This window comes from Artibeus jamaicensis, unplaced genomic scaffold (assembly GCF_021234435.1).
Source record: "Artibeus jamaicensis isolate MK-2021 breed Jamaican fruit bat unplaced genomic scaffold, CSHL_Jam_final contig_426, whole genome shotgun sequence".
NCBI lineage: Eukaryota > Metazoa > Chordata > Mammalia > Chiroptera > Phyllostomidae > Artibeus > Artibeus jamaicensis.
The window spans coordinates 10,392,746-10,405,371 of record NW_026521826.1 but is presented as its reverse complement, the minus strand read 5'-3'; the positions used below and the strand labels follow the sequence as shown (position 1 = coordinate 10,405,371).

Here is a 12,626-nt window from a genome sequence, read left to right as displayed (position 1 = left end):
GAATGACTGGATGAATGATGGAGAGGTAGGGCAGACAGAGTTCAGAATTAATCTTATTTTCATGCCCTTGCCATCAAAGCATTAATGAGCCCTAGTCCAGCCATAGCTACCATGTATTGCGTTGTTCTGTTGGGTACCTTGATGATTATCTTCACCTGCCTGCCTCTACAAAGTCGGTGTTACCCTCTCTTGGCTGAGAAGCAAACTGAAGATTGTTGGGGCCAAGTAGCTTGCCCTTCGCTCCTTGACTAAAACCTGACAGAGCCATGATCCCCACACAGGTTAATCTGGCTTAGAATCTATTTTTTCACTATACCATTGTTCATTTTTATCAGTATTGGAAAACTTGTCACTGTCTGGTCTCAAACAAGAGGCGAGATAAGCGCGGATAAGCCCTGATGAAGGCATCCTTCAGAATAGTTTTTCCTGGTCAGAGGGTCACTTCGTTTCCTCTTGGCTTCCCCAGGCACTGGGAAGACCTCTACCCTGGTCAAGTATGCTGAGAAGTGGTCTGGGAGCAGGTTTCTTTATGTGACATTCAACAAGAGCATCGCAAAGCAGGCCGAGCGAGTCTTCCCCAGCAATGTCACCTGCAAAACCTTTCATTCCATGGCCTATGGACACATTGGGCGGAAGTGAGCATTACATTGCCACCATTGTTATTATATCTAATCACTGTTTTTCATGTTGCAATCCTCGTGATCACATATGGACTTACACCACAATGACACCAAGAAAATTTAACCTTTTTGTCTCCATGTATAGGCAGGAAATATAAAGTCAGATTTAGCGATTTGTTCTTTTACTCAATAAAAATACATTGTTTACAAATAATATCAAAGGGGGAGCCAACCTCATTTCTCTGGAATTGAAGCACAGAAAGTAAAAGACTTGTCTAGAGTTCAGGGTAGCAGCCATCTGATCAGTCACTTCTAGGCTTTCCTTGGAATGGGGTGAGAGGGAGAAGACTAAGCTGAGATATACTTGCCCCAGGTCTCTTGAGGCCTCTGAACCAGCATTCCCTTGGATATGAAGGTTTCGAGAAACTTTGAGTGTCTGCCCTTGGGGGCCTCTTGGGGAGTCTGTTTCACGCCTTAGAGTCGTAGTGGCTGCCATGAGCCACTTCATTTTCTGAGTTATTGTATGTGAATTCCTGACAGCTTAATGTGAAGCCATTTCAAATGATACATGGATCTGGCTCAACTTCTCTGGCTTTCTATTCTCCCTCATCTGTATGTGACACTGGGAGTGACCTTGTGGTGTCATTGGAGAGAAGGGGATTGGGAGTGAGGGGGCACATTTTATTGGCATTGTTAATAAAGCCAAATACTATTCATTTGGGGTGTGTATTACAGGTACCAAACAAAGAAGAAATTGAATCTCTTCAAGTTAACACCCTTCATGGTCAATTCTGTCCTTGCTGAAGGGAAAGGTGGATTCATAAGGGCCAAGCTAGTGTGTAAGACTTTAGAAAACTTCTTTGCCTCTGCTGACGAAGAGCTGACTATTGATCATGTGCCTATTTGGTGTAAGGACAACCAAGGACAGAGAGTCATGGTTGAACAGAGTGAAAAACTGGTGAGTATTTAAATATCTTTAGAACCAGGGATCAGAGGTTAAATGAGAAGAGTTGACACGGTACAGTGTAGTGTTTGTCTTTCATTTCCTCATAAGCACTGGCAGGAAATAAAGGAAGAGGGGTGAGACTGTAGGTCAGTCGTAATTGTGGGTTGTAAAGCGTTTTCTGCGAAGAGCGTTCATGGACAACTCACTCCACGCTGGTCCTCCCATTCAGCAATGAGGCACCTACCCAGGGTTTATAGAGCTTTTCACTGGGGCTGCTAGGCGAATCTAAAGATTAGGAATCTCTTTTCTAATTTTTAACAAGTTTTTTCCAATCATTTGCCATTCTTTTTATGAGTTAATTATTAGTCATAAATCTAGAGAAATAATCCAGCCTTTTCTGGTGCATCAGATTTTGTGCTGTCCGAGCAATGTTCTGTCACTGGGCTGTCATGGAGCCAGAAGGAAATTAGGGAAGTGACTGCCACTCACCAAGCTGTGATGGTGCCTTTATTCTGACCTCTGCTCTGTATGTGGAAACGAAAAGTGTGATTTCAGGGTGCTGTCTTTTCCAGGGTCTTAAACTAGGAGTTACCAATTACTTGTTTTCTAGAACAGTGTTCTTGAAGCAAGCCGCCTTTGGGATAACATGCAGAAGCTGGGGGAATGCAAAGAAGAGGCTTACCAAATGACTCATGATGGTATGCAAGTCCCCAAATCTCGATATCCATTAGATGCAACTGCTTTAGTTATGAGTTCTGACTCTTGCCACTCTCTTTTTTTAGGCTACTTGAAACTTTGGCAGCTGAGCAAACCTTTGCTTGCCTCTTTTGATGCCATCTTTGTGGATGAGGCCCAGGACTGTACCCCAGGTGATAAACTATTCACGACACCAGTAGTCTCGAATACGTAGAAACAACATCATGATTGTATAAGAGGACTTATGTGTGAAATGAGTTGATCATTCTTATTTGTCCTAAAGAAGAAGAACAAATGATACTTGGTCACTCAGAAATCCCTTATTGACTTTGAATTTCAACAGTTGTCCTTCCCCCCACCCAAGGCAGATTAATTTTCCTCTAAATGTTTTGCTTTGGGTTATTCTTAAAATGTCAACCAAGCATAGGTCATCAGAGGGTAGGGAAGGGACCTAGACTCATGCCAAGTGGGAAGAGATGGTCAATTTAGAGTGAACAGTTTGTGTTGTATATATTTCAGATGGCTAGTAGAAAATAGTGTGACTTGGTAGGTTATCTGGGGACCGTAAGTTATAATATTAAGAGAGAAAAGACAATTTACCTCATTTTATACTTGCCTATGTGGTTTCTTATACGCAATAATTTGTCCAGGACTAAAAATAACTGACTTTCCTAGGATTAGAAACTGTCCTTTTGTCTGTTATTAAATGATTTCTTTGGACTGAGTGTGCCTATACTGCAGGAAAACAGAACTCTGGTGTACAGTGTGCCCTGGCTTAGTTTCAGGAAACCATTTTTATCCTTTCTGTCTGAAATGTGGCTTCTTTTTGCCATGTGGGTCGGTACTCTTTTAGATCTCTTACTTTTTCCCTCTTATTGGTTTCAGCAATCATGAATATAGTCCTGTCTCAGCCGTGCGGAAAGATCTTTGTAGGGGACCCACACCAGCAGATCTATACCTTCCGCGGTGCAGTCAACGCCCTGTTTACAGTCCCTCACACTCACGTCTTCTATCTCACACAGGTGAGAGTTCTCTTTGCTTCCAAGTCCCCAGCAGTACATAAAGAAGCATTGTGGTTTTCCGCCCTTGTTCTTCAATGCTTACTGTGTGCCAGGACCTGTGCGAGGTTTTGTGTCAGGTTCATAGTATGTAGCCAATCCTTGCTTCTAAGCAGTGGGTCTGTGGTTTTTAGGGGACCTACAAAGTCAAAACAGTTTTCATAATAGTAATTTGCCCTTTTCACTGTGTTGACATTTGAACTGATGATGCAAAGCAGTGTGGGTGAAATGGCCCATGCCTTGCTGTGAACCAAGGCATCAGCGCAAAATGGTACCTGCAGTAATTGTGTTCTTTACTGCCATGCACTTACACAGTTTGAAAACAACAACAACAAAAACAAACATGGATATACCTGACATAGCAAAAATGATTAATTTTATTAATTCCTGTTTCTTGAAGATGTCTCTTCAGTGTTCTGGGTGATGAAGTGGGAAGTGTGAATAAAGTACTTCTGCATAACGAAGTATGTTGGTTTTCTAATGAAGAGCACTTTTGTGACTGAGTTGGGAGCTACACTGGCAGCTTTTTTTCTTGTAATACTATTTGTCATTGAAAGAACAGCTGACAGACTTATGGTTATTCAGATTTGGGTTTTTAACATTTTCCCAAAAATGAATGAAATGAGCTGTGACTCAGCAAAAACAACTTACAATTTTTTATTGCCAAAGATAAAAAACCTTTACTCTCAAGTGAAATGAAAATTTTGAAAAACTTATGTTTGCCATTTTGAGCATGACAACTCATGGTGTCCTTGATTGTCTGGAAAGGTTATTAAACTTCCCTCCCCTTTTCTGTGTGTATGTGTGAAAGGCTGAATTTTCTTCATTTTGTTCAACTAAAACAGCACAGCATCACAGATGGAGCACAGGCAGAATGAGAACCCAGCTGTCTTCTCTTCAGCTGGGCATTACAGAGATTTGTAGAAATGTAAAAGAGTGACATTCTTCCTGCCAAATTTTTTTTGTTTTTGGAAAATACGTTTTTAAAAAAATGTGTTATTTATATTATGCAGTGGGTTTCTTATTGTCTTTTTATCATTTATTTATTTTTATTGATTGATTTGAGAGAGAGAGAGAGATGTTGACTTACTGTTCCACCCACTTACTCATTCATTGGTTGCTTCTTGTATGTCTTGATTGGGGATCAAACCCACAACCTTGGCATATCAGAACAATGCTCCAATCAACTGAGCTACCAGGCCAGGACCATTATTGTTATTTTTATTTATTTACTTTTTTTTTAAGAAAGAGAGGGGAAAGGAGGGAGAAAGAGAGGAAGAGAAACATCAGTTTATAAGAGATATATTGATCAGTAGCCTCTTACATGCCCCCATCTGGGGACAAGGCCCACAACCCAGGCATATGCCCTAATTGGGAATTGAACCAGCGGCCTTTTGGTTCACAGGCCAGTGCTCAGTACATTGAGTCACACCAGCCAAGGCTATTGTTGTTTTTAAATGAATCAAAGTTTCTAGTGATTACTATAGTTAGATATAACTCACATAATTAAAACTCTTTTAAGGCCTCAGCAATTTTTGGAAGTTTAGAGAGTACTGAGACCAAGGGGTGCAAGAAGTATTGCTTTTAAGAAACTTTTCTAGCCCTAGCTGGTATTGCTCAGTGGATTGAGCGTGGGCCTGTGAACCAAAAGATCACAGTTTGATTCCCACTCAGGGCACATGCTTGGGCCAGAGGCCAGTTTCCAGCGGAGTACACATGAGAGGCAACCATACATTGATATTTCTCTCCCTCACTCCTTCCCTTCCCCTCTAAAGATAAATAAATAGAATCTTTAAAACAAAAAAAGAAACTCTTCTAGATAGAGGATATGAGATCTGCCAACTATTCAAGTGCAATCTGAACTGTTTTGTTCTGTTGTAGAAAGTTCTGTAGCCTATTCTGTGACTTTATTCCTTTGAGTTCCTGTTGTATTCTACAGTGATTTGGGGTAACATCAACTCAGAGTAACTTTTTAATAGGCTGTTTTTAGTTTCAGATTTACAGAAAAATTGAGAAAGTAGTACAGAAATTTCCCATATACTGTGCATTCAGTTTACCCTGTTATTAACATGGTATTGTAGTACGTTTGCCACAATTAATGAACTAATATTGACACATTATTATAAAGCTCTTAGTTTATTCAGACTTCCTTAGTTTTTACCTAATGTCCTTTTTGTTCCGGGATCTTATGAGGGTTGCCATATTACATGTAGTTGTCATGTCTTCGTAGCCTCCTGTTGGCTGTGACAGTTTCTCAGACTTTTTTTGTTTTTGAAGACTGACACTTTTGGAGAGTCCTGCTTAGGTGTTTTGTAGGATGCCTATGTTAAAATTGTTGACTGTTTTTCTTATGAGTGTTGGGGAAGAAGATCTCCCAGAACAAAAATTGTCATTATCATCACAATATTGAGGGCACATACTATCATTTTTATCACATAATATCAAGGGAATATGATTTATGACTGTTGATGTTGACCTTGATCATCTAGTGGGAATAGTATTTGTTGGGTTTCTCCACTGTGAACTTACTCTCCCTGCCTCTTGCCCTTTCTATACTATAATATATACTTTGGAAGGAAGTCACTATACTTAACCCTCACTCAAGGAATAAGTGTTGGAGTGGCTACATACATTATTTATAATTCTTCTGCAAGGGAGATTTGTGTCTTCCATTTATTTATTCAGTCATTTATTTATATTGGCATTGACACACAAATATTTATGATTTGGGTTATGGTTTACTCAGAAAACTTCCATAGCAACAAAGTACTATTTGTTGAAAGTCTCATTTTTCTTAAGACTGTACTGTTAATGTTCACCAAAGCACATCATCCTTTACTACCTTAGGTTGGAAATGCATAGAAAAGACAATATCATGAGTTTGGGAAAGAATGATGTCTTTCCAGCTGCAGTGGTCAAGGCATTAGGGTGTTAGGTGGAATTTTGAGGGGTGGGTAATTGTTTTGCCATGCACCAGGGCAGAGAGTGGGGAGGGAATGCTCAGGAAATGATTATATAATACTTGGGGTTGATTATGTAGGGCAGTGTTTTTAGATTAATGTAGAGAGAATTTGAAAGGCAAGGAGAGAAGCCTTCCCTAAGTTCTCTTAATCTTTTGTATAATTTATATTTCTTAGATTTGATTTGGAAATAAGGGTAGATTTGCTTACAAACATTTGCTATTGGTTTTGGGAATAGGTTGTTAACACTGTGATGAATCTTGAAAATGTAGGCATCACCTTTTCCTCCTGTATTGCTCTTCTTTTTTGAGCAAACGCATGGCTTGAGGACAGTGTGTGGGGAAGATTGATCTGACAGCCCTGGCTGGCGTGGGTCAGTTGGTAGGGCACCTTCCCACAAACCAAAAGGTTGTGGGTTGTGGGTCAGAGCACATGCCTGGGTTGCAGGTTAGGTCCCCAGTCAAGTACACGAAGAGGCAACCAATTGATGTTTCTCTCTCACATCTGTGTTTCCCTTTTTCACCCTCCCTTCCCTCTCTGTCACTAATAAGCATCCTCTCGGGTGAGGACGGAAAAAAAAAGATTGATCTGACAGAGGTGTGGAGAGGTTTTTGGCAGTGGGAGGAGACTGGAGGGGAGAAGGTCAAGTAGGTGAGGCATGAAGTTTGAGTTTCTGAGCTGACCCGGCAACAGTGGTAAGAAAAATATTATAACAAATTTGGTGGACGAATTGTCAAGATTTGGATTTGGAGACAAGAGGTAAAGAAAAATAGTTAACTCTAAGGTTTCAAGATAGAAAATGCTGTTCTGAAAACTTAGAAATAAAGTCTTTGATTCTTTGTCAAGTTCCTATTCAGTACAAGTGAGTTTACAGTAGAGAATTTCCAAATATGCTTTCCACGTAAGGTGAGTCAGGAAGGATCATTTTGGCAAGGCCAGGACTTGGCAGTGACACAAGTATGCTAACATACTTCAGGGGGAGGTTGTTAACTCCTTTGGTTTTCTGTTTTCCAACAGAGTTTTAGATTTGGTGTGGAAATAGCTTATGTGGGAGCTACTATCTTGGATGTCTGCAAGAGAGTACGGAAAAAGACTTTGGTTGGAGGAAACCACCAGAGTAAGGCTTTCAGTTACTTTTTAAAATTTGGGACAAAAATTAGTTTTCCTCTTTATTTGGGTTTGCTGGAGAGTTTGTGCTCTCTCCCAAAAGGTGGCATTAGAGGTGATACCAAGGGGCAGGTGGCCCTGTTGTCCCGGACCAACGCCAATGTGTTTGATGAGGCTGTACGGGTGACCGATGGAGAAGTGCCTGCAAAGATACATTTGATTGGGGTAAGAGTAAATTTCTCTTAACTGCTTCACGCACAGAAACATTTCAGACAAACATAGACAGTGAAAGTGTTTAATTTTAATTAGGATTATTATGCAAGCAAGCATTTGGGTTTTGACAATTTTCACCATCTGCGCCATGACTGAAGTCTTTTCTCCCTGAACATTCTGATTATGCTAGCCAACATTCTGTAAAGTCAGATCCAACAAGCACTTGAAGATCTTTTCTCTTACTCTTTAAAAAATAAATGCCCTTCTCACCTTTGGCTATGCAAATGAGGCCACGGGCTCTCTCTGAGTGTCCCAGTGTATGTTGTTCGTTAGTGTAAGAACCAGTGAGGGACAGCACAGCAGGGCAGGCTAGCGGGCTCTAGTGAATAGAGTGTATGTACCTGGTTCTAGCTCGGGTTCTGTCACTAACTTTGTGTGGCTTGTGGCAAGTCACAGCTTCCGTGTGCCTCATTCTCTCCATCTCTAAGATAAAGATAATGCCTTTCCTTTACCTGTTTCACGGGGAAATTAGGGATCAGTGACGTGTGTGGCACTTTTGACTCTTGGAAGCCAAAGAGTGAATATGGCTAAAAGATATTCACTCATTCATTTATGAAAAAGACATTTTCCATGTGTAGGCACTCACTAAATGTATTTAGTGAATTATAATCAAAAGATGTTCTGACTTCTCTTTATTTATAAAGATTATATTAACCAAATTATAGGAAAAAGTTCAGCCTTAATCTCAGTATTTCATAGCATTCTCTTTTTGCTAATTATTTCTCATTGTTCTTCTAGATGTTTATTTTTACATAATTGTAATTATAGTGTACATTAAAAAGATGCTGTTTTAACTCAACACATAAGCATATTTTCTTTCATGTTGCCACTATAATAACTACAGTATTTCATGCAGATATCTCATTTCATGAAATGAGATATTGCAATAACTATAATATCTCATTTCAGTGGCTATAGCATAATTTAGCCATTTTTGTTACTGTAAGAAAATAATGCAGACTTGGGGAATATCATTCATCCTGGGTGTGATATAATGTAAGTTGCTTCTTCCCTTCTGTGTATCTACTCATCACCTATAGCATGGATCATTACACATGGTCACGTCTGATTTCCAATTATGCATACCGTCTTATTTTGGTCTCTGTTTTATGTTAATGTGTTACGTGTCCCTCTTCAAAATGATGCTAAAGCCTTTGACATATGTTTCTTCTGTACTGGGACCTGGTGCCATGCAAATGCTGGGTCCCAGCCACTGCTCAGTACACGCTTCCAGGTAGACTTGGGCTGAACTGTGGGTACGGTCAGGCCCTCTTCTCCAGGACCTAACAACCTTTTAAAACACAATAATCTGGACCTATAGACATTCTGTAGTTCTTTTCTCAAAAGAAACAATGGTAAGTATTCATATTTCACTCTTTGTCTTTAGATATCATTTATTCTTCATTGTAACCTTTTATATTCCTACAAGGTAGATGATTTAAATTGCCCTTTGTGACAAAAAAATTCAGCTAGTTTCTTGCCTTTTTAAAACATAGAAAGAGTTTGAGGTAGCAGCTTAAAACTTAGCGTTTGGTAATCCTGAATTTTCAGGCTGCGTTATAGCCTAGTGCTTTTATGCCTGACGAAGTTTCCTGCTTACTGTCCTTATGCTTTGGGTGCAATTTGAGATTTGTTTCCAAGAAAATATCTGATTTTCCGAATCACATCTCTACATTTGGTTTACTTTTGTTAAGACAACAACAAAAACAAAACAAAATGAAAAACAACAAAAAAACTAACAAGTCCCACACAAAAAACTAAAAAGTCCCACACAAAAAACTTTTTCAGGGGATTAAATCATTTGGATTGGACAGAATCATTGATATTTGGATCCTTCTTCAGCCGGAGGAAGAACGGAGGAAACGTGAGTACCTTCCTGGCCATGGTGCCGTGGACGGAAGCACTCCAGTGACGAGGGATGGGAGAAGGATGGGCATGTTCTAAGTCAGAGTGTTTTCATTCTGGAGAAGGGTGGAGCTAGTGTGGCTCTTTCCCATCAAGACTGGGATGCCTGAGGCCTTCTGTTTGCAGAGGTACTGATAGCTTTTTCCACATCCTTTTTTTAGGAGTCTAATTTTTTTCTATTGTTGGCCCCTTAGGCTGTCTTCCCTCATCATCTTTTCTGTCTGCCTGGGCAACTTTACACATTAAAACTTCTGCATGTGCCCCAAATGATCATTGCTAACATTTCTATAGCACTTTCCTTTTCATTACTGTGCTATTTCAAATCCCTGTGAAGTAGGTAAGGATCTCAAGGGTAGGGCTCTTGATTCTCAGTTTGGAGACGGAGAGGCTAAAGCACAGGTCATTTCACTGACTTGCCCAGGAACACACAGTTGGTTAGTGATATAGTCGGGACTAGAACCTGGATCTCCCAATCTTAAGACCATGCACTGATGCTACTGGTTAGGAACGTGTAGCTGCTGCCACCATATGTCAGTGTAGCCTGTATCACATTAACTTGTGTTTGTATTTTCCATAGGAAACCTCATTATTAAAGACAGGTTTATTAGAAGATGGGTGCACAAAGAAGGCTTTAGTGGCTTCAAGAGGTATGTGACTGCAGCCGAGGATAAGGAGCTTGAAGCAAAGATTGCTGTCGTTGAAAAGTATAACATCAGGATCCCAGAACTGGTGGAAAGGATAGAAAAATGCCACATACAAGACTTGGACTTTGCAGGTAAGGAAAAACAGTTCTTCACTTCCCACCAGAAGGAACAGATGATCTTCTGATGCTTCTTGCCGATATGAATATCATGTGTGGTCAAGGGCGACTTCGTTGCACTCCTGGCATTGCCTAAGAATAGGGAACAGAGCTGCCATTCTTCCTTAGGGGTCCTTTGCTTCTGCTCTACCTCCAAGCTGGTAGGTGGGACTTTCTAGTCCCAACTCTGTTGCCGTGTGACTTTGGGCAAAACATTTACTCATTTTCTGGGCCTCTGTCCTTTCATGTGTGAAGCATAGGAGGTGGGCAGGTCACTGTGAGCTCTGGGAGGTGGTTCTGAGATGCATTGACTGACCTGCAATAACTTTTCTACTGTTCCCCTCATCTTTTAATTTTTCTCTTTATTGCTCTTTTTTTCCCCCTGGCTATATTTTCCTCTCTCCTCCTTTTCCCACAAATACACAGGTGGGAAAACAAAGTTAGAGTTTTAAAGGACGGTAGGAAGAGGACATTTTTTCCCTTTCTTTTGTTTTCTCCTCCTGTCTCTGCCCCATCTAATGCTATGCTGTGTTTTTATTCCAGAGTACATTTTGGGTACTGTGCACAAAGCCAAAGGCTTGGAGTTTGATACCGTTCATGTTTTGGATGATTTTGTGAAAGTGCCTTGCGCCAGGCACAACCTTGCCCAGCTGCCCCACTTTAGAGTTGGTAAGACTGGTTGCACTGAGGATCCTCTTTAAGAGTTGACTAGAGCCCTGGCTGGTGTAGCTCAGTGGATTGAGTGCGGGTCTGCGAAGCAAAGGATCGTGGTTCGATTCCCAGTCAGGGCACATACCTGGGCTGCAGGCCAGTTCCCAGCAGGGACACACAGGAGACAACCATACATTGATATTACTCTCCCTCTCTCCTTTCCTTCCCCTCTAAAGATAAATAAATAAAATCTTAAAAAAAAAAAAGAGTTGACTGGAGATGCTTCCTTGGGATGCCTTCCTTTTTGTTGGGTCATGTAGCCTTTTGGAAGGATTCTCCTAGAAGAAAAACAAGCACCTCCCAGTCTTAAACTTGTTATTCATACACTACATTTTTTACAAACTGTACTTCCAGAGCCCGCCTCTCTTGGCGCTGCCTCTAGGGCACTTCTGTTTAGTGTCCCTGTGTAGACGGCATCAGCTCTTCAACTTTGGGTTTAACCATCAGACTCGGGAAGCTTTCAAATGCACAGCTTACCTTCCCACCAGGGTGTTTTTTTTCTTGAACGAACTTTCCTTTGTATTAAAGCGGTCATAAAATCATAAAAGCTCTCTATTATTTATCTGCTTTTGTATAAATTTATGCTCACGGCTAGTTGTTAAACTGTAAGCATAAGTGCTTTTGCTTTAGTTTTAAATTTTAGAATAAAATCATTTGAAGTTTTCCTACTAACAAACAAATAAAACCTGTCAGGTAACTGTGGATTCAAAATTTGGGGCATAGCATACATTGGTGGGCTAAAATAGAAATGCTGAAACCTCCTATACTGATGAATAGATTCATAAAATCAAGAGAAAGACATGGTATTGAACATAACTTAAAGTGGGGTGGGGAAAAATGGCCATAGAGAGTTATCAGTTGCTTTATGTTGGGGAAGAGAAGTTTATTTAATATACTACTACCTTTTTTCCCCTGTGCCGATCATTACACATTTATATATGAACAGCTCTTTGAGATATGATTCACAACCATTCCATCCGTTGATTTAAAGTATACAGTTCAAGGGCTTTTAGTGCATTCACAGATTAACTGCTCTATTGAATTTTTACCCTTGTGCTACGTATTGTAAATGAGAGAATCGAGGTGTAAGGTAGGCAATAAAGATTTGTAATTTGTTTTTCTCCTCTGATTGTCTTGTAACAACATAAGGCATTTCCCCATTGGCCCAAGTAAGAAAGTGTCAGGAAAAGGAAAGAACTTGGGTTTTAGAGACTTGGGTTAAACTCCTGGACTTTTGATTAGCCATGGCTTATTTGTCTAAATGCTTTACCCTCCTTAGCCTCAGTTTCCCTGTCAGTCCCCCAGGGTTGTGAGGGTAACTGGGAGAATGAACAGGAAATATACACTGGGGCCATCATAGGTGTTGACTCACCAGTGAACCAGTTCCCAGGATTTGCCAGTAGTAGCACTAACTGAAACTCAGTATTTTGTGCCACTAGTCTTTAGGTTTTTGTTTGTGTTTGGAGTTGGTGTTTATAGGAAAATTTTGTGTATATAGCCAGAAAATCTTGAGTGGGTTTTTTTTTTCTTTTTTTTTTTTGGCAGGGCTGG

At 40.3% G+C, this 12,626-nt stretch overlaps 1 protein-coding gene across 8 annotated transcripts in view; it reads left to right on the top strand.

The window, feature by feature from the left end:
* FBH1 (F-box DNA helicase 1) overlaps window positions 1-12,626 on the top strand; it is a 43,594-nt gene that overhangs the window by 22,783 nt on the left and 8,185 nt on the right. For all 8 annotated transcript variants that reach the window (XM_037143560.2, XM_037143558.2, XM_037143555.2 and 5 more), the window contains 10 exons: window positions 467-635; window positions 1,356-1,578; window positions 2,177-2,264; window positions 2,349-2,435; window positions 3,148-3,284; window positions 7,298-7,397; window positions 7,491-7,612; window positions 9,449-9,524; window positions 10,143-10,340; window positions 10,908-11,033. In XM_037143560.2, coding sequence (XP_036999455.2) covers window positions 467-635; window positions 1,356-1,578; window positions 2,177-2,264; window positions 2,349-2,435; window positions 3,148-3,284; window positions 7,298-7,397; window positions 7,491-7,612; window positions 9,449-9,524; window positions 10,143-10,340; window positions 10,908-11,033 — 1,326 coding nt within the window. The remainder of the gene's footprint in view (window positions 1-466; window positions 636-1,355; window positions 1,579-2,176; window positions 2,265-2,348; window positions 2,436-3,147; window positions 3,285-7,297; window positions 7,398-7,490; window positions 7,613-9,448; window positions 9,525-10,142; window positions 10,341-10,907; window positions 11,034-12,626) is intronic.